At 41.1% G+C, this 20,249-nt stretch overlaps 1 protein-coding gene across 1 annotated transcript in view; it reads right to left on the bottom strand.

The window, feature by feature from the left end:
- The window catches only part of DUSP3 (dual specificity phosphatase 3), a 28,709-nt gene extending 9,114 nt beyond the window's left edge, over window positions 1–19,595 (bottom strand). The window contains exon 1 of the mRNA XM_083376268.1: window positions 19,410–19,595. Coding sequence (XP_083232394.1) covers window positions 19,410–19,531 — 122 coding nt within the window. The 5' untranslated portion in view covers window positions 19,532–19,595. The remainder of the gene's footprint in view (window positions 1–19,409) is intronic.
- Between the last annotated feature and the right edge of the window lie 654 nt (window positions 19,596–20,249).

Here is a 20,249-nt window from a genome sequence, read left to right as displayed (position 1 = left end):
CTGTTTAGGATATTCCATTCTATGCCTGCTACATCCCAATTTTCTTACCAAGAGCCAACATTTCTTAGCTACAAAGCACTTATATATGACAAGGATATTGTTTTAAGAAAAATGAGTTCTCCACTTTAACGGCTTTTAGCAAAATATTTCTAAAATATTTTTACAAACATCCAAGGCCAAAAGTTTGTCCAAGCCCTAAGTTCATTAAGAAATGTTTGCTTCCATTTGTTTCATATGTGGCACAAAAAATAGCAATTAACATTTTTTTTATTCAGAAAAAAACAACAACTGTAATCTTGGCCAGGTGAGGTTTTCTGAGAGACTAAGGGCAAAAGTAAAAATTCACTCAAATATATCATTCTATATTCTACTGCCAGAGTTTGCCTCTTGATTAACAGCTCCAGGAATCTGTTTTTAAGAAGGATGCAGTCTTAAAAGTTTGAAAATACCTGGTGTATATATGTTTTCTGAGGTTTTCGCGGGTGTTTGTATATCTTTGATCATTCGGGTTTTTCCCCATGTAGAATTGGAGGTATCAGGGCAACGTTTCGACGAAATCTCATCCGTCATCCTCAGGCTGGTGACTTCAGCTTCGTTCTTCTGGGAGAAGTGTGTGATAGTGGCTGTTTTTTCTTCTTTTTTAAACTGCCAGAGGGGGTGTGTTCTGTGAGTGGAGGCTTGGCTGTGTTCTGATGGGGTGGAGGTGTGCTCTGATTGGGTGGGGGCTTAGCTGTGTTCTGATTGGGTGGGAGTATGTTTTGAATGGGGGCTGTGTTCGGATTGGGTGGGGATGTGTTTTGAGTGTATTGGCTGGTCTCAGCTGCCAGCCTTAGACCTGAACTGGTGAGTTGTGCTGCTTTTGTTCGGCTCAGTGTTTGTGGTGGTGCCATGTTTTTATAGTGGGTGTCAGTTTGCTTATTGTGTGGTTTGGAGGGGTTTAAAATGGCTAATGTTGCAGCTGTAGTTAGGTTTCTGTTTTGTGGTTGTGTGTCATTATCGTTGTGGGTTCGGATTTGCTTTTTGAATGGTTGTGTGGTGGTGATGTCATGTGATGTTATCATGAGTTTGGGTCTGGTATCATTCTTGGTGGTTGGGACCCATCTGTCAATCAAGGCAGGTTTCCAAATGGCTGGTAGGCGAGAGGTATCATCTCGTTTGTTCATGCTGTGGGGGCGTTATTCTATCTCGATGGCTTCTCTGATTATTCTGTTGTTAAAATGTTCAATTTTGGCGATAGTTCTGGTTTTTTTAAAATCAATTTCGTGTCCCGTGGCTTTAAAGTGTTGGAACAGGGATGAAGTTTGTTCTCTCTTTCTGAGTGAGTTCCTGTGCTCTTCAACGTGTGCACTTATTCTTCTGTTGGTCTGTCCGTTGTATGTGGTGGGGCAGGTGGGGCATGGGATTTTGTATACTCCTTGGTTTTCTAACCCAATTATGTCTTTGGGGTTTCTTAGGATGGTGGATATTTTTCTGTCTGTGCAGAATGCTGTTTTGATATTGTGTGTTTGGAGGATCTTGCTGATTCTGTCTGTGGTCCCTTTTAAGTATGGGAGGAGGGCTTTGCCATTTTCTTGTTCTCTGTCTTGGATTTTTGTGGGTGTCTCTCTTCGGATTAAGTTGGTAATCATGTTTCTTTGGAATCCGTTGGCTGTTAGTACATTAGTGAGTGTGTGTAGTTCGGAAGATATATATATGAAGCCGAAGACACCAGCCTGAAGATGACGGGTGGGACCTCGTCGAAACGTCGCCAAGACACTCTCAATCTTACACGGGAAAAGACCCGAATACGCCAAGACCTACACACACACACACACACACACACACACACACACTTGTGTGTGTGTGTGTATATATATATACACACACACACATATATATATATATATACACATATATACACACACATATATATGCATACACACACATATACACACATACATATATATATATAGTGTCAGCTTTTCTTACTACTAGAAGAAATCTACAGCAATGGGCAAGGAGTGTCAGGAAGAGAAGCTTACATTGTTAACAGGAGGAACTCTAGACTTCCCATGATCCGCTGTCTTAACTTCAATTCAAATCTGAAGCCTGAAACACCTGCTAATTATTAACTTTGCTAGTAAGATTTATAACAAAACAGCACTGCTGTCTAACTTCATACCATTATTTAACCACTATCTTTAGCAGCAAGGACACCTTTTGGATAGCTATATGAATAAATAGCATACATTTTTGTCACCTCTGCTTTCATTTTTTGTTTATGTTGCTTTTGAACATTGTGCAACACAATTATAGGTGAAATAACTAGCAGAAAGATTCTCTTTTCTCCTCCAAATGTATTTTGCATAAACACATTCTTTTGCCATTGGCAGGTCTATATCTTACGTAATATAATATAAAACACTGGATTAATTCTGGATATTTTTCTTCAGACAGTACCGGAACAAGTTAAAGTTTGCCCAATTCACAGCTTATAACTCAAACTATAACTCATGCCTTTAATCTCCAGATGTATAGACAAACCATAATCTACAACTCAGTGAATTTAATGAGGCATTTCCAAGAAGACTAATTCTGGGTTTAGGATGACAATGTTAGCAACTACCTGTTTAAAATAATATCCCTATTCTTCAATCTGAAAACTTCTGGAGGTCATAATTTTGTGACAAAAATTAATGCAGCAAAATATTTCCACTAGTATTTAAGAAACAATAATCTGCTTGCATAGTTGCCTATCTTTTCAATTGGTGGTGCATGTACTACCTTTGCTACATTGGCACCTGGCAGGTGGTACGTGACCCTTTCTAGCTTAGGCAAGTGTAGCTGGGGGAGGGAACAACCTAAGGCAGTGCAGCACAGGACTTGCCGTGAAAGTCCTCAGGAGCAGCAGGGCTGCTGGGGTGAGACAAAGACCCCAGGATCCACACTTCTGGCACACCCAGAAGAGAAAGGAGAAGGAGGGCGGAGACAGGAGAGGATATAAAAGGAGGCAGTTTTGGCGGCAGGGGGAGAGAAAAAAAAAGACACCAGAGAAGAAGTCAGAAGAGAAAAGGCTTTTGGAAGAGAAGCAGTGAGGAGAAAGAAAGAGAGGGAAGGCTTTGGGGGAGAAGTGTGTGAGAAAGACAGGGATGGCTTTTAGGGAGAAGTGTGTGTGAACAAGAGAGAGAAGGCTTTTGGAGAGAAGTGTGTGAGAAAGACAGAGAAGGCTTTTGGGGAGAAATGTGTGAGCAAGAGAGGAAGGCTTATTCTGGGTGAATATGCTTTCACCTGGTGCTGAAAAAAAATACGTCTGATGTCTGAAAATACGTTTCCACGTCTGATGACTAGGAACCAACTCCTGCTTATTACCATGGCATTTGCAGTTCAGCAAATGAATATGGACTGGACATTCCACTGAATACTCAAGTTCCAGCTACATATGGCTTTAGTGGCAAATACAACATGTGGTGGAATTGAACTGGCTTATACCTCCTCACACCATAGCCCCATTCAACATCAATCCAGAGCAATGGCTAGAATGGAGTTTTGATAGTTCCAAAATCACACCAAGTCACAATTTACTTTCCATTAACTATTTTAAGACACCAAGCAGCCTACCTACGGATGCTAAAACTTAGGATGATTAGGAACTCATGAGAAGGAGAATATGACATATGCCTCTGCCTGCTGCCTTTCCTCAAGGGAAGATGTACATTCTTGCCGGCTCTAAATATGGCGTTTCGCTTAGCAAGACTTGTCAACAGCAGGTGTTGGGATTTCTGTAGTGCAATGGGTCAGTGTGTTTAGTTCATGCTTTTTGTACTTTTAATCTTTGTACGCTACACAGTCACTTATGTGAGATGGGTGGCCAAATCATATAAATTAAGTGAACTATTTACTCTGCCCCTCACATCAGTGCTATTCTCTGTAGAAGACTACCACGAAAATTAAGACTCCCACAAATTAAAATAACAGAAATCTTTTGATTTGACTGGTTAGAAAATGGCCATTTTGCAGGGAGCAAGAAATTAGAAAGATTATTGAAATGATTAGAACATAATATTTAGAAAATAAATATGTTAACAACATGTACCAGGTAATAAGACTGAAACAAAGCATTCTAAAGCAGGTTGGATTACAAGTCTAGTTAACTACATGTGTGATAATAGCTGGTTGAGGCTGATGGAAACTAGAGTGCAACACAATCTGGATAGCTACTTTTACACTGAAAATAACTTCATAAAAATAACTCCTATCCTTCACTATATCTGTTCTCTGTCCCAAGCACAGCCAGCTAAAGTGTTGGTGTTTAGCTCGGGTGTACCTACTATATATAATGTTTTACTTTGCTTTTCTTCAAAAAATCTCCTTTCTTCCACCAATTTTATTTTCAAATAGAAAACAAAACTTTGCTTATGGGCTTCCAGGAATTTACCAGATTCTACATTTTCGGGCCACTAGCAAGGAGGAGCAGGATGCAGCAATTTTGCTAAAGTAAGCCTAACAATGATTGTAAGAAAGCCATCTAGGATTCTTTATGTAGGCTGTCTTTTAATTCTTGTGCAGCTGCTGTCAATGTAATAAAAAAAAATCCACAAACTTCATAATGGCTGATGATAATTTCAGTCTTGGAGATAACCTCCACACTTGTCGAAGTTATCTTAATTATTATCTGCATTACTGAAAACCTACAGGCTTAAATTCAAAGGTCCGTTTAAACCACACAGCCATGTAGCTCTCAGAAACCACAATCCTGAGGCCCTCTAAACCAGTGCTTTTCAACCAGTGGTAAGGGTACCACCTGTGATACATTGGCACCTGACAGGTGGTACGCGACCATCCTAGAAAAGTGGTAGCGGGGGAAGGGAATGAGCTGAACTGGTGGCAGCACTACACAAGTCTGAGCAAGAGATGGCTAGAGCTGCAGGGCTATCAGGGGTCAGCGAAAGCACCAGGATCAGTGCCGCTTTCCAGCTGATCGGCGCTTCTTCGGGGTTGTCAGGCCTTAGTGGAAGCACCAGGATCAGCGCCAGGCTCCAGCTGGAGCTTGGCACTGATCCTGGTGCTTCTGCTGAGCCCTGAAGAAGCACCAATCAGCTGGAAAGCAGCACTGATCCTGGCACTTCTGCTAAGCTTAGAAGAAGCGCCGATCAGCTGGAATGTTGCAGCATCTCCAGGATTTTGTGATTTACATTCAGATCCTTGGCAATGATTCATATTTTTGACAGTCACAGTGTCCCAGGGTCATGTGAAGTGACCAATATCTGCTGCAACCACCAAGCAGATGGGGGGAATAAAAACCAAACACCCCACCCCAGCTGCCAATCCTCAAACAGAAATGCTCAACAATGAAAACCTTGAACAAGAGGAAGAGCGCCACCTGGCGGGCAGGCAGATGTCTTGCTCAGCTGTGGTTTGTGGGGCACTTTTTTCAGTGCCATTGTAACTTCAGTCACTAAACAAACTGTGGTAAGTCGAGGACTACCTGTACTTCATCACTTTTTCCCCCTTTCTTTTTTGGGTCATCAAGTTTTTGACACCTTGCTAGGCGACTGGTGGTACTCAGATGTTGCCGTATCCTAAAATTGGTACCGTGAGTGAAAAGGTTGAAAAGCCCTGCTCTAAACATTGCTGAACCCACAATTCCCAGCAAACTTACCATCACTGGCACTGCCGGCCAAGCAGCAGGCAGCTGAAGTTCAGAAGTACAGTACCTGGTTTCCATCTAATGACTGTAAGACCTGAAGGTCAACTACATTTTGCTTTGGCCATTTCTCTGCTATCTGGATTCAGCTAAACACTTCCCACAGCCTGCAATGCTTGTGAGCCTAGCACTTCAACCTGTTGTCATAGCAACCGTTCCCAAGATTTCCCCTTCTCACTATCTCAGCATCTGCACTATCTAGCAAGATTCTTTTCCCAAGCTAACAGTAAAAATAATTTGTTTCCTACTTCAGCATACCACTGATAACATGGGACACTAAACTTCCACATGGGCTTTTTTGTGGCTATGTTATTTCTCTTTTCTTAAAAAAAATGTTTTCATTATTAAATCATCAGATGGGCAATCCTGTTGATATTCCAGATTTTATTTCTTATAACCCCCAGCCAGAATGGTAGTTGACTATATTGGTTGAGATTACAATATGGGAATTTAAGTTCAACACACTTAGAACAAGCCAGGTAAGACATAGATGATGTATCCGTTATATAAGACAGGCACTAGAAGACATATTCATAAAGACAAAAATTATTCTTATTCTATATTCTTAATCTATAACAATGTTCACTGAAATTCACAAAAGGAACAGATATGCACCGGCTGGTGACTTTAAAAAAATCACTTATTTTTTTAACACATTGTTTTCCAAACTGGTGTGCAATCTGTTGGACAAATCCTTTTCACAAGTCCTAGGCAACATATGTGGAAGATACCTTGCTTGGAAGACTGCTACTATATACTATAGACAAGGAGTTTCTTCTTGCTAACACTATAGTTGAACTAATATGAATACACATTTACATAGAGACTACTCCATTATATATCCATATTTATAAGCCGTCTAAACAAAATAGTGGTTAGTAGAATATGAGACACTGGGACGGTGTATTTGGATTTAACAGCAAATCAGAATTCTTCAGATATCATTAATGGTTTGTTTTCCTGTGACTTTTTATATTTATTTTATGTTTTGCTTTAACACAAGAAAACCTGGAAAAGTAAATAATGCACAAAGTTATAAAGAAAGGAAAATAAAGAAAAAGTAAAGAAAGGGGGCCTATGTTAATGGATATACATGTAAACATTACTACATGAATATTTCAATAATGCTAACTATATTTCATTAATCTGTCATATGGAAATTGATATATGGACAAAACATTGTGAGATTTATTTATTTTTATGGAATTTGTTCAAATTTATAAACCTGTAAGATTTATTGATTATTGAAAGAATAAATATAAATTTTGCAGGTTCCAACTACTCATGGTAAATGATATTAAACAATATTCATTTGCTGACATGCATTATTTTTTTGTTCTAAAGTGCAAGGCAAGATTTCTGGCTTGTTTCTTTGCAGATAAAAATAAACCATAGCTTCTAACTTTGCCTTATTAAAAAAGTAGCAAGATGGACTTCCTGGCTCACATCCTAATAAACGAACATAGCCATGCTCCTACCATGAAAAGTCATATGGAAATTTTATATATCTGTAATCAGCACAATTATTTCAGCCATCACAAATTGATTTCTCTCTCTCTCTCTCTCTCTCTCTCTCTCTCTCTCTCTCTCTCTCTCTCTCTCTCTCTCTCTCTCTCTCTCTCTATATATATATATATATATATATATATATATATATATATATATATATATATATATATATAGGCTTCTAAAATCTATCTTACTACTAGGTAGCAATAAAGAATTAGCATTTTCAGTGGAATCGAGTGGGACTTTTATTATAAAAAAGCAAAAGCTTTAGCATTACAGTATGCAATGGGCATAACAGTTGCAATAAAAGTAAATTTGTCATACACCAGTAGCTGCCTAATTAATTTTACATTCTTATATATTTTATATGGAAGGTTAATTTACTAAAGAGAAACCCCTCTGCTGCCCTATATTTAGAGTGATACTGCTTAAAAATCTGTGCTTTATCAAACATTCTCATTTTCATTGGAAACAATGGATGCTGCAAAATTATGGGAAGAGGTGGAACATTAAATGCGGTTTATTTTGATTTTAAAGGGTTGTTATACATCATGGAAAAAGTGTGAATTATGCAGAGAAAGAGGAGGGCCATGCCCAGAAGCAGATCAAGATCTCTTAAGATTTAATTTGATTCAGTTTTAATTTCAGCAGCTCCTTAGGTTATTTATCTCTTTTTTTGCAGGAACCACAGTTCCCCTTTCTATGCTTCAAATTCAGTGAAGTTTCACTTTTAATGTTAAGTGCATTAAAATTCCTAACTGACCCTCTACTTATTCAGCAATTCTGTATGTAAGGAATTTATACTAAACAATGCCTTCTTCAGATACCACGTTTGGTGACCTATTAAAATATTTTTTCCTTTTTTCAGTCAAAGGGACATAGATAAATGGGTGCTACAACTGCTGAGATTTACCAGCCCTAGAGAAAAGGTAAACTTCAAATGAATTGATTTCATAGATTTAGCCCTGTGGCTTTTTTAGCACAGAATCAAAATAATTTTCCCTTGTCTTTTTACAGAATGCTATGTCCACCTCACAATTCTGGTGGTCCCACTCCCAAGTACAAATCTGCTTCAACGCTACTCAGCTTTTCATAACCAGCCACAGCTAATTAGGTGCTTCCACCTGTTGGGGCAAGGCAGAGAAAAAAGGACTTATAAAAAACCTCTGTATGGGCAGTATTTTGTTCAATTTCCTTGAGGGAATTGGATGGGCAAATTGCTAGCTACATAGTGTATCAAAAGAAATAGTCATGGCAGCCTCAAAAGAACTGATCAAAAGCAAAGCACGCGTGTTATGTTAAAACACAGTTTGGGGCAATAGCTTAATTTGTACTAATTACTGATTGGGAAGTTCCCTGGACTGACTAACAAACTGGCTATACAAATCTTTGCACTGAAAAAAAACAGAAATGCAAAGTAAGGGGAATATGACAATAGGCAAGTAGCTCTAAAAAATGCAAGAACTTTATGTATTTGGAAAGTCAAACTATGATCCAGACATTGAGTCTTAATTTGTGCAAACCATGTCTTGGTGTGTTGACTGAACTGAAGCATGATCCTATAGCAAGGACCAATTTTAGTTGTAAATGAATAGTCCCCCAATATTAAAATTCTATCAGGCACCACATCAGATTGAGTTTTCAAAATTAGTTGGGTCAAAAGCCACTAATTTCAAAGTCTAGACATTTCTTAGCCAGAAATGACATGCTGCCTAAAATAGAGGCAGGTCATAGCTATGCTTGCAGGCCTAGTCATGAATAGCAGCAGCTATATCAGTATGCTGAATCAAGGATTTCATAGTTTAATCTTCTACAATCCTACAAGTAATGGGGGACTTTAATTACCCTGACATCAACTGGGAGACAAACTCTGTACCAAGTGGAAGATCAAACATATTCCTAACAAACGTAGCAGACAACTTTATCTGCCAAAAAGTAGAGAAGGGGATTAGCCATATTGGACCTAATTCTAACTAACAGAGATGAAATGATAGAAGGTGTTGAAGCCACAGGAACTGTGGTGGGGAGTGATCATGCAATATTGGAATTCAACATTATGCAAGCACAAGCAATAAAACACAGTCAAACTAGAGTCTTGGACTTTGAGAGACCTAATTTCAATAAACTTAGAGCTTGGGAAGGATTCCATGGATGAGACTCCTCAAGGGGAAAACAATTCAAGAAGTTTGGGAAATTTTGAAAAGTGAAATTATAAAAGCCCAGTCTAGCACAATACCAACGAAGAAGAAAAATAACAGCTCTCAAAAGAAATCAGCATGGCTGCATAAAGAACTCTTGATGAATTGAAAGACAAAAAGGACAAGTATAAAAAGTGGAAAGAGGGGCACATAACTAAGGTAGAATATCAGCAAATAGCCCGAGCCTGCAAAGATGAAGTGAGGAAAGCTAAGACTCAAAATGAACTAAGGATGGCAACAAAAGTCAAAAATAACAAAAAAGAACTTCTTGTCAACATGTAAAAAAACAAGAAAAAAAGAAATGATTGGTCCATTAGTGGGAGACAAGCAACAGGGAGAAAGCAGAACTATTTAACTTATTTTTTGCTTCCATCCTTAAAGGGAAAAAACAGTCCAACCTAACAAAAACAGTACTGTAAAAACAGGTTAGAAAGCAAGCTAAGATAGGCAAGAAAATGGTTAAGTGAGCACCTGTCCACCCTAGACGAGTTCAAATCACCAGGACCAGATGGATTATACCCCAATGCTCTGAAGGAACTGGCAGATGTGATTTCAGAACCACTGAACTATATCTTTCAGATCCTGGAGCACTGGGGGACTACCAGAGGACTGGGAAAGAGCTGATGTAGTTCCCATCTTCAAAAAAGGAAGAAAAAAAATGGATCCAGGAAACTACAGATCTATCAGCCTGACCTCAATACCTGGGAAGATTCTGGAAAAGATGATCAAACAATGAATCAGTGAGCACCTAGAGGCAAACAAAGTCATTACCAAAAGCCAACATGGGTTTGTCAAAAACAGATCATGACAGACAAATTTTATTGCATTCTTTGACCAAGTGGCAAAATTAGTGGACTAGAAGAATGCTGTGGATATAATTTACTTGGACTTCAGTAAGGCATTTGATAAAGTAGACCACAACCTATTACTTGATAAGATAGAAAAATGTGGGTTAGACAGCATCACCATCAGATGGATTCGTAGCTGGCTGACCTGCCGTACTCAGCGTGTGGTCCTCAATGGAACTGCATCTACAAGGAGGGAAGTATGTAGTGGGATGCCCCAGGGCTCTGTTCTGGGCCCAGTGCTCTTCAACATCTTCATCAATGATTTGGATGAGGGGATAGATGGGGAACTCATCAGATTTGCAGACAACACCAAACTAGCAGAAATAGCCAATACTCAGAAAATAGGCTTAAGATACAGAAGGATCTTGACAGACTTGAACATTGGGCGCTATCTAATAAAATGAAATTCAATGATGAAAAAGTAAGGTTCTACATTTAGGCAAGAAAAACCAAATGCACAGGTACTGTATAGGTGGTACCTTGCTCAATTGTAGTAACTGTGAGAGGGATCTCGGAATCCTAGTGGACAATCACTTAAATATGAGCCGGCAATGTACTGTAGCTGCCAAAAAAGCCAACACAGTGCTAGACTGCATTAACAGAGGGATAGAATCAAGATCTTGTGAAGTGTTAATACCACTATACAATGCCTCGGTAAGGCCACACTTGGAATACTGCATCCAGTTTTGGTCACCATGATGTAAAAAAGATGTTGAGACTCTAGAAAGAGTACAAAGAAGAGCAACAAAGATGATTAGGGGACTGGAGGCTAAAACATATAAGGAACAGTTGCTGGAATTGGGTATGTCTAGTAATTGGGTATGTCTAGGTGCGCGCGCACTCTCCAAACCGCAGCCATCCCGTTTGCACAGCTGCCGCGTTCGTCCATGTTTGACGAACGCGGCAGGTCTCCAGACGGGACGGCGGCGGCTTGGAGAGGTGCGCGCGCACCTCCGCCCTTCGGAAAGGAGCGCGCGCACCTCTCGGAACAGCGGTGCCACTCTACATTTGGAGAGGTGCGCACGCACGACTGCCCATTCGAAGAGGTGCACGCGCACCGGGCGACTGGGAGCCGCAGGAGACGGCTCAAAGAGCTGCATGCGGCTCCGGAGCCGTGGGTTGCCGACCTGTGGTCTAATTTAATGAAGAGAAGGACGAGGGGTGACATGATAGCAGTGTTCCAATATCTCAGGGGTTGCCACAAAGAAGAGGGAGTCAAGCTATTATCCACAGCACCTGAACGCAAGATGAGAAGCAATGGATGGAAACTAACCAAAGAGAGAAGCAACCTAGAACTAAGGAGAAATTTCCTGACAGTTAGAACAATTAATCAGTGGAACAACCTGCCTCCAGAAGCTGTGAATCCAAAATATTGTAAACTAGCATTGCCACAAGATGTTTTTATAGTGTTCTCATAACTCTCAATCTACATATCTAGCAATTAGGAAATATGGGAATTATTACTAACATCTGGAAAACACTAGAGTTGTTCATATTTAATTTATTAAGCACTAAATTACAGCTAGTCCTCAACTTACAACTGATCACTTAGCAACCAGTTATGGCTACCCACAAAAACTACTTATAACCCTGTTTCAATGTTATGACCACTGCAGCAGTCTCGTGATCATTTGCCCTTCTGACCAACCAAAGGAACATTGCCACTACCTCTCCCACCATTCCGCTGCATTGCACAGACCATGTTAAGGAAGCAAAATTGCCGTACAACTGTGTTCCAGAAATGGCTGTCTTTTCAGAACAGCCACAATTCCTTGCAGTTGTTCAAAAAAAAAAAGGCAGCTGTTTCTGGTATACAGCCACCTGGCCCAGGGATGCTGTGGGATGGAGCAGCATGCCTGCCTACCCCAATGTAAAGTCCGGAGCTATGGAGATCTTTGAAAAATGCATAGATGGGGAGGAAGGTGTGGGACCCAGCAGGGTGGGAAGCAGAACCAAGGCCTATGAGGTCCTGGGGAAGAAAGCAGGCCCAAGGCCTCTAGGGACCTTGAGGGGTGGGAAGTGGAGGGGAGGGAATCTTGGGGAATGGAGAAGGCCTTGGGAAGCCTGAAATAAGTGGATCTGGTCCTGAGAGAGGTTTCCCAAGGCAACCCATACTCCTAAGGCTTTGCTTGATGACCTGGAAGGTGGCTTAACAATCACATCAGGAAAACAGGGGAAGGGTCATTATACGAGATGATCACGTGGTTGCTTCATGTAACAATCATCACAACTTGTGACAGAATGGGCAGGTTCCATTATGCTTATGAGCCAAAGACTACCTGTTTAGACAGTATTGTACAACTAAAGCTAAACTTACTGTCTAGAATACTTATTTTTCAAAGGTATCATGAGTAATTTAGGCTCTTCTTTCTCACTGGTTTTGGCCCCATGCCTTGAACAACAGCCTGACATACAGAAATGTAGCAACCATATGTTTTCCTACCATATACTTACATGCCAAAGAAATATATTTCTGTCAGTTGCTATTAAAGACACACAGTAGGGCCAATTTTAAAACGCAAAGTCAACTTTGTATTTTTAATTATATACAGACTGACTACCATAGAAAGTGTCATTGAACTTACTTTTGAGGAATCATGTAGAGATTTGCTTTACAAACAACACCACAAATGTTTGAAATAAAAGACTATGCTTATCTTGACTGTTCAAAAATCCACCCCTATTTTTAAATAGTCTGACTTTTGAAGCACTGCAAATATGATATGGTCTATCATTCTATTTATATGCTATATTTAAGTAATTTAACTTTTCTGGACAGCTGATATAGAACTACTTTAGAATATTATAATTAAATCTGTGGTTACCAAACCCCTACCAGTTTTAATGGTGAGTCAAACTACTTTTCAATCATCTTGTACTACCTATCAATTATAATGGCAAACAGTAACATCTGTGCACAAATACATCAATAGGCTTGTGGAACCTCCATGTTTACAAAGTACAACAGTTCTTTATGGAAAAAACATTGCATCAGTTTTCACAAACTGTCTCAGTAAGTTGGGATAGCAAATCCTAGAATATGTAACATTTGGTCGTTTTGGCTAGGGAGTTGCTGTCCTAACACATCTGGATCAGTATGCTCTTTGGCCTCAAAAATAAGATTGATTGGTGACAAGTAAAAGCTGAAAAATATAGGTAGAGTGGAAGGGTAAGAGTAAGACTGTATGGCTGACATAGAGACCGCACAATGATTTATCCTTATTGACAGCCATGCATATTATCATGCACAGAGAAAATGGAGAACAATTTGGTATTTACTATATAACCTATGACCTGATGGACCATCTTTTAGAGCAGACATGTCAAACACAAGGCCCGGGGGCCGGATCCGGCCCTCAAAGTGGTTTCATGTGGCCCGCAAAGCCATCCTGGAAATAGTGAGGGAACGGCCCCCACTGCCTTGGCCCTGGCCCAGAGACCCTCCTTCTGCCAGAGACCCTCAGATCTGTCCCACTCCTGCCCAGGCCCCCATAGGCACCCTTGATGCAAACGATGTAGAGCTGGCCACGCCCACCCAGTAGGCCATACACACTCTAGCCACGCCCACCCAGTAGGCCACACCCACCCAGGCCCCTGAGGGCAACCGCAATGCTGATGCGGCCCTCAATGAAATTGAGTTTGACACCTGTTTTAGAGAAATTTCTTTACCTAAACAAAATGACTACAAGGTGGGCAAAAAAGCAGTGGGAGTGAGAGTAACTTCTAACTTCCTTCCAACTGATGTTACTTGTGGGAAGCTGGCAGGAAGCAGTGGAAAACATTTTTCCTCTTCCTTTCCTCACCACCCACTTTAGGGGATTTCAGATTTCAGCCTCTGTCCCAAGCAGCCTATTCCTGTCTATCCATTGGGCCTTACTGCAAGCCAATTGCTGAAGTGGAACAACTTTCAGTGTTCTGCCAGCTTTCCAATTGGCTTTGCTCTGAAATCATTCTACCTTGGCTGACCAGTGGAACTGCTTGTCACTTTGTTAGGAGGGGAACAATGGGGAACCATGGACTACCAGCATGAGGAAAACTCCACCCCACTCCTGATTTCAGCCTGTCCCCAAGGTCCCCTTCCATCCAAAGGTTTGATCTGTCAAGGGCCCCCATCCAGCTCTACCTTGCTAGTTAGCAGCTAAATTGCTGTCTTGTCCTTCCCTTTCCACTCACTGCCATTGAGGGATTTCAAATTTCAGTCTTGATTCTTTTCCACCAGCCAACTGCTGGTGGAATAGGGGCCAGAGACAAAAAGAAACCAAGGTAGGGATATGGTCTTCTCATATTCCCTTGTGTCACACAACCTATGGATTTCTGGGAAATGTAATCAGAAGAAGCAGTAATGTAGAAGTAGCCACAACTTCCCCAAATTTCATTCCCACAGAAGTCGTAGGTCTCAGCATTCTTTAAGTTCCCACACTGGAGTTAACTGGGTTCAGTAATTGTTGCCCTGTACTTTCCAATTTCCCCCAACTGAAGGTTGCAAACAAATAGAAAGGGGAGTTTTAATAATACAAAGACAGAAGATAATTATGAGAACTTCTTACAAACCAGACAAAATACAAACACATTAGCAAAATCACAATATGCCAGCCCTCTTGCTCAACATTTGTTTTCACAAAGAAACCACAGTTTCTATAAAAATTCCCAGGTTTAATTCCTGGCTTTTCACTTAGGAAGATAAGGTAAGAAATGATGAAAAAAACATAATCAAGATTCTGGAGAATTTAATCAAGAAGAGATAAAGGCCTAAATGTTTGCACAACTTAACTTTTGAATAAGGAACCCAGAGTATTTTAACTAAAGCTGTAGCAAAAATATCACAACAGGTGGCAACACTTAGGCATTCTTGACTGACCTCATAAAAGTAACAACAGCTGAACCTGGTTAATACTTAAATAAGAGACTACCAGAACCTATGAGATAAAATGGGAAGTCAAAATTTTTTTTTGCAAAAAGGTAAAGACAAACTATTTCCATACTGTTGCCAAGGAAACTTCACAGATATTGTTCATATAATTACCAGGAGTCAAAATTAGTATCAAGGGAATTTTTACTGTTTTTCTCCACACCTATAACTAGGCCTGGTCAACAGGGGCATTAGCGTGAGGTGGAACAAATTGGAAGCAACAGAATAGACTAATGCTTTTTTCTGGAAGGTGACATAGCATACTTTTTTTTTAACATGCAACCAATTATAAAAACTGGACTTCTGGAACAAACTTTTTGCCACAGAAAAACAGCTAATCTGCTTTCATCTTGTCACTGTAGATGACTTCATGGAGAACCTTGCACATACTGTAACACATAGGACAATATTATAAAAATAAGTTGGAAGGGACCTTGGAGGTCATCTAGTCCAACCCCCTGCTCAGGCAGGAAACCGTATACCATTTCAGGCAAATGGCTGTCCAATCTCTTCTTAAAAACCTCCAGTGTTGGAGCATTCACCACCTCTGGAGGCAGTTCCACTGGTTAATTGTTCTAACTGTCAGGAAGTTTCTCCTTAGTTCTAGGTTGCTTCTCTCCTTGACTAGTTTCCATCCGTTGCTTCTTGTCCTGCTTTCAGGTGCTTTGGAGAATAGCTTGACTCCCTCTTCTTTGTGGCAGCCCCTTAGATATTGGAACACTGCTATCGTGTCACCCCTCACCCTTCTCTTCATTAAACTACACATACCCAATTCCAGCAACTGTTCCCTATATGTTTTAGCCTCCCGTCCCCCAATCATCTTTGTTGCTCTTCTCTCTACCCTTTCTAGAGTCTCAACATCTTTTTTACATTGTGGTGACCAAAACAAACAAGCAGATGTTTTGCTTGTAGCAGACTCAGGATCAAGCTCCCTCATTTAAAGCATAGGTGTCTAACCTTTTGGCTTGCCTAAAGAATAAAGAGGATTGTCTTGGGCCATATATAAAATATGTATAATATAGTTAATATATAGAAAGAACCAACTTATTTTATTTTATATTTATTATCTTGTGAGACTGCATTACTAGCTTCCAGGACCACAGGTGGTCCATAGACTACAAGTTGGTCACACTTGATTTAGAGCAGGGGTGTCAAACTCAATTTCATTGAGGGCCGCATCAGCATTGCAGTTGCTCTCAGGGGGCCGGGTGGGTATGGCCAGGGTGGCCGTGGCTAGAGTGCATATGGCCTACAGGGTGGGCATGGCCAGCTCTACATCATTCGCATCAAGGGTACCTATGGGGGCCTGGGCAGGAGTGGGACAGATCTGAGGGTCTCTGGCAGAAGGAGGGTCTCTGGGCCAAGGCCAAGGAAGTGGGGGCCGTTCCCTCACTGTTTCCAGGATGGCTTCGTGGGCCACATGAAACCACTTCGCAGGCCAGATCCGGCCCCCGGGCCTTGTCTGATTTAGAGAATGAAAGCTACTGCCAGTCCCAAGAAAAGCAGACCTTTTTAGACAGATCAATGGCAGACCTTCAATAAAGCATGCAAACTTTTTTTTAATAGTGGTATTAGTTTTAGTTCAACTTAATTTTTTGGAGGTCATATTGTTTATGAATGTTACATTTCCTTTTATTACAGTATTTTTTCTGCTACATTATTTTGTTAGGATCTGTGTACATAACAATACTTACTTTTAATATATTACAATGAACAACCACTAACTACCACTGAGAATAACTAACCCAAGAGAAACAAACATTGTGGAGCATAATAGATTAGGGAAACCCAGTCTGACAGTTATTGAAGACAGACTTCTCTAAGTAACGTTTTCATTAGCCTTGGTTATATACGCTAGGACTGAAGAGAAATGTAGTCCAATACATTTGGAGAAAGCTGCTTTAGAGATAAAAGGCTGCTTTAGAGTGGAAAAAAACCCTTCACTTTTAAGGAAGGCAACACCGATTCCTCTGACACCAACTTGTAGCCTAGGAGTAAGTCTATAGTTTTCTCAAATTATTGCACTTCCAGTCACCCCTTTGGCTATGCTTGTTGAACTGTTGGGAGTTGAAGTTCAAAAAAATTTGGAAGGCCACAAGTCTTCCAATCCATTTCTTAAACAATTCCAAAGTTTCCACTGCATTAGTGACAGAAACATTGGGGGTTATCACTGACTACTGTTTTAAACAGATACCATTAATGCGTCTCACAAACTTTATTTTTCTATAAATAGACTTGTACAAAGTTAATGGAACATAGATAGCAATAGTAGTCAATTTAACCTAATCCAGATAGCAGTAATGAATTTGCCCTGGCTGATTGATTTAAAAAAAAAAACACTAACAGCCAGACTGGGTTCATCCTTGGATAGAAAAACACTAGAAAATTCCAGGCCTAAAGGCTAGCCTGAGAAAGATTTTTAAAAATCCCCAAAATATGGCAACAGCAATTACTTCTGCAACACTGCCATGAAAATTCTCTGGCTATGTTTGCGTTCTCTCTAGGAGTCAAACTCTACCCAGGATAACTTTGCCCATTTAACATTGCTTCCTAATAAAATGCGCTTTTAGATTTTGCAACCTGAAGAATAAATGTGTTTTAAGCCATCCTGTGCTCAAGCAAAAAAAAAAAAAAAAAAAACCCCAACCACCCTAAAATCTAATGATAGGATTTGACTTTATAGAAAATTAAATTAGGTGGTTAATTGTTTGATGTCTATCTCAAGGTTTATGAATATGAGTTATGCATTTTAGATGTGGAGAATTTTCTCTCCTGGCAGAAAATGTGCCTTCATATTTGACAGAAAATGTTTCTCTATTTTCAGTCCAGCAGCTCTACCTAGTTTTTAAATAAGCAGAGAATATATAAAGGTAAAGGTTCCCCCGCACATGCGTGCTAGTCGTTTCCAACTCTAGGGGTCGGTGCTCATCTTCGTTTCAAAGCCGAAGAGCCAGCGCTTGTCCGAGGACGTCTCCGTGGTCATGTGGCCAGCATGACTAGATGACAAAGGCGCAAGGAACGCTCTTACCTTCCCATCGTAGTGGTCCCTATTTTCCTACTTGCATTTTTACGTGCTTTCGAACTGCTAGGTTGGCAGAAGCTGGGACGAGTAACAGGCGCTCACTCTGTTACGCGGCACTCGGGATTCGACCCGCCAAACTGCCGACCTTCTGATCGACAGGCTCAGCGTCCTAACCCACTGAGCCACCGCGTCCCTTCAGAGAATATATAGATGTAGATATACAGGAGCAGAATATAGATAGTATTCATTCCACATGGCATGACCACAGCTGGACAGGGCACACAGTTACCTTCTAGATACATTCACTGCTACCCTAGAGTGTCTGTTACAAGCCAAGATATCAAAATGTGTGAAAACAATATTACCAAATGATGTAATTATGTACAGATATAATACAAAAAATGTGAAATTTGCATGATGATGTAACATCACAATAAGTGATGGAAAAAAGTTCAAAGAATTTTTGCCAGAGATTTAGGTATTTAGACCCACAGGTTAATTCTGCATACGGTGATTTCATATATTTAGACCCCCAAAGCATTGTACAGAACATCTTCCCACAACTTGGTCTCCTCCAGATAGCAATTCTGAAGTTATAACCCAACCATAGATGAAGGACAGCATGCTGGGGAAGAGTGACATGAAGTGTGCTTCCAAATCAGGCAGTACAAAATTTTAAGCTCAGCCCCGCCCTTCCCTGACCCACTTAGTATAGCAGCTGAGAATGGGAACATTTTTAGCCACCCAGTGTGGGAACCATATAAATCGAATAAATAAACATATACAGCAAGGAATGCGTGTCTTGTATTTAAGTACAAGTATTTAATCCAGGCTTTTACTGTCATGTGTCCTACAAATAGGTTAGCTTCCAATTCCCATTATCCAATTCCATATGGGCCCAGGATGATGGGGTTCTCAGCCCTTCCCCTTATCTTGCTGGCAAGATTCGGAGAAGGACTTTAGTTAACTGAAGATGGCTGGAAATTTCTAGCAGCACCACTACTAGGCCAACTGCCGGCGACCACGAAGAGGAGTACCTTTTCACCTACTCTTTCCAGCATCGAGCCAACTGGCTGTTTTCTCGCCCACCCGCCCGCCTGCCCGCCCAGTCAGTCAGAGTCCCTCACGTTATGCCGTCTCCTACCCACTCCGGCCTTCGGCCAGTTCTCAGGCCTACAACCTGCAGCCGGGTGGGGTGTCCCCCGCCCATGCACAGAGGCGGGCGGGGGGAAAAACTCACGCGTTGCCCACGTGGATGCGGGGCGCCACTTGGTTGCTGTGCGCGCTGGGGAGGCTGTAACAGCCACTGCCGTTGGCCAGCAGGTCGTTGAGCTCTTCCACCGAAATCTGGAACTCTGACATGGCTCGCTCGCCCCGACGATATGGGCAGGGCCGCCTCCAAGCTCCTTTCCCCGGGTCTTGCTGATAGGAGGGGCCGCGATCAGCTGGTGCACGGCCAGCAACTCCCAAACCGGCCAGGAGGAAATGGCGCGGATCTAAGATCGTGCGCCTTAGGGGCTAGACGAGCTTGGGCGTCCTAAAGGGACCGCGTGGTCTTTTATGTCTGGAAGCGGGAGGAGGCGGGGGAGCCTTTCTTTCGCGCCAAATTACATATTTAGGGTCGGCTCTCTTCCGAATTAGAGCACAAGTTCAGGAGCCCGTCATGAAATAGTACCTGTTTGGGTAGAGATTTATGCACTTTGCCTATGTGTATGTTGCACGCTCAGATTCATTTGTTGTTATGTTTACCATTTAATGCTACAGGTGCTTGGGATCGATTTTGGAGAGAAACTCTAGTTCCCGGTGTATAAAGGTAATCAGGGCTGCTAAAGCAAAAGTTCAAATGTTTTGTCCGATGCTTCTCTTGTACTAGAGAAGTGACATCTCACACTAGGTGAAAGAGACCCTTGCTCCACATTTAAGTTTTTCCCCATGGTCAAGATCATTTGACTCGACAGACTCGACAGACTTATGTTCAACCTATTGTTCCCATAATTAAAAGGGCCATTGCAAAATTATGGGGTGTTCCAATGTTATGTAAATAAGCTATACAAAATTCAGCAGGTTTACATTGTTCACT

This window comes from Vipera ursinii (genome assembly GCF_947247035.1).
Source record: "Vipera ursinii genome assembly, chromosome: Z".
NCBI classification, from domain to species: domain Eukaryota; kingdom Metazoa; phylum Chordata; class Lepidosauria; order Squamata; family Viperidae; genus Vipera; species Vipera ursinii.
The sequence above is the reverse complement of the archived record's forward strand: the minus strand, read 5'-3'. Positions and strand labels throughout refer to the sequence as shown.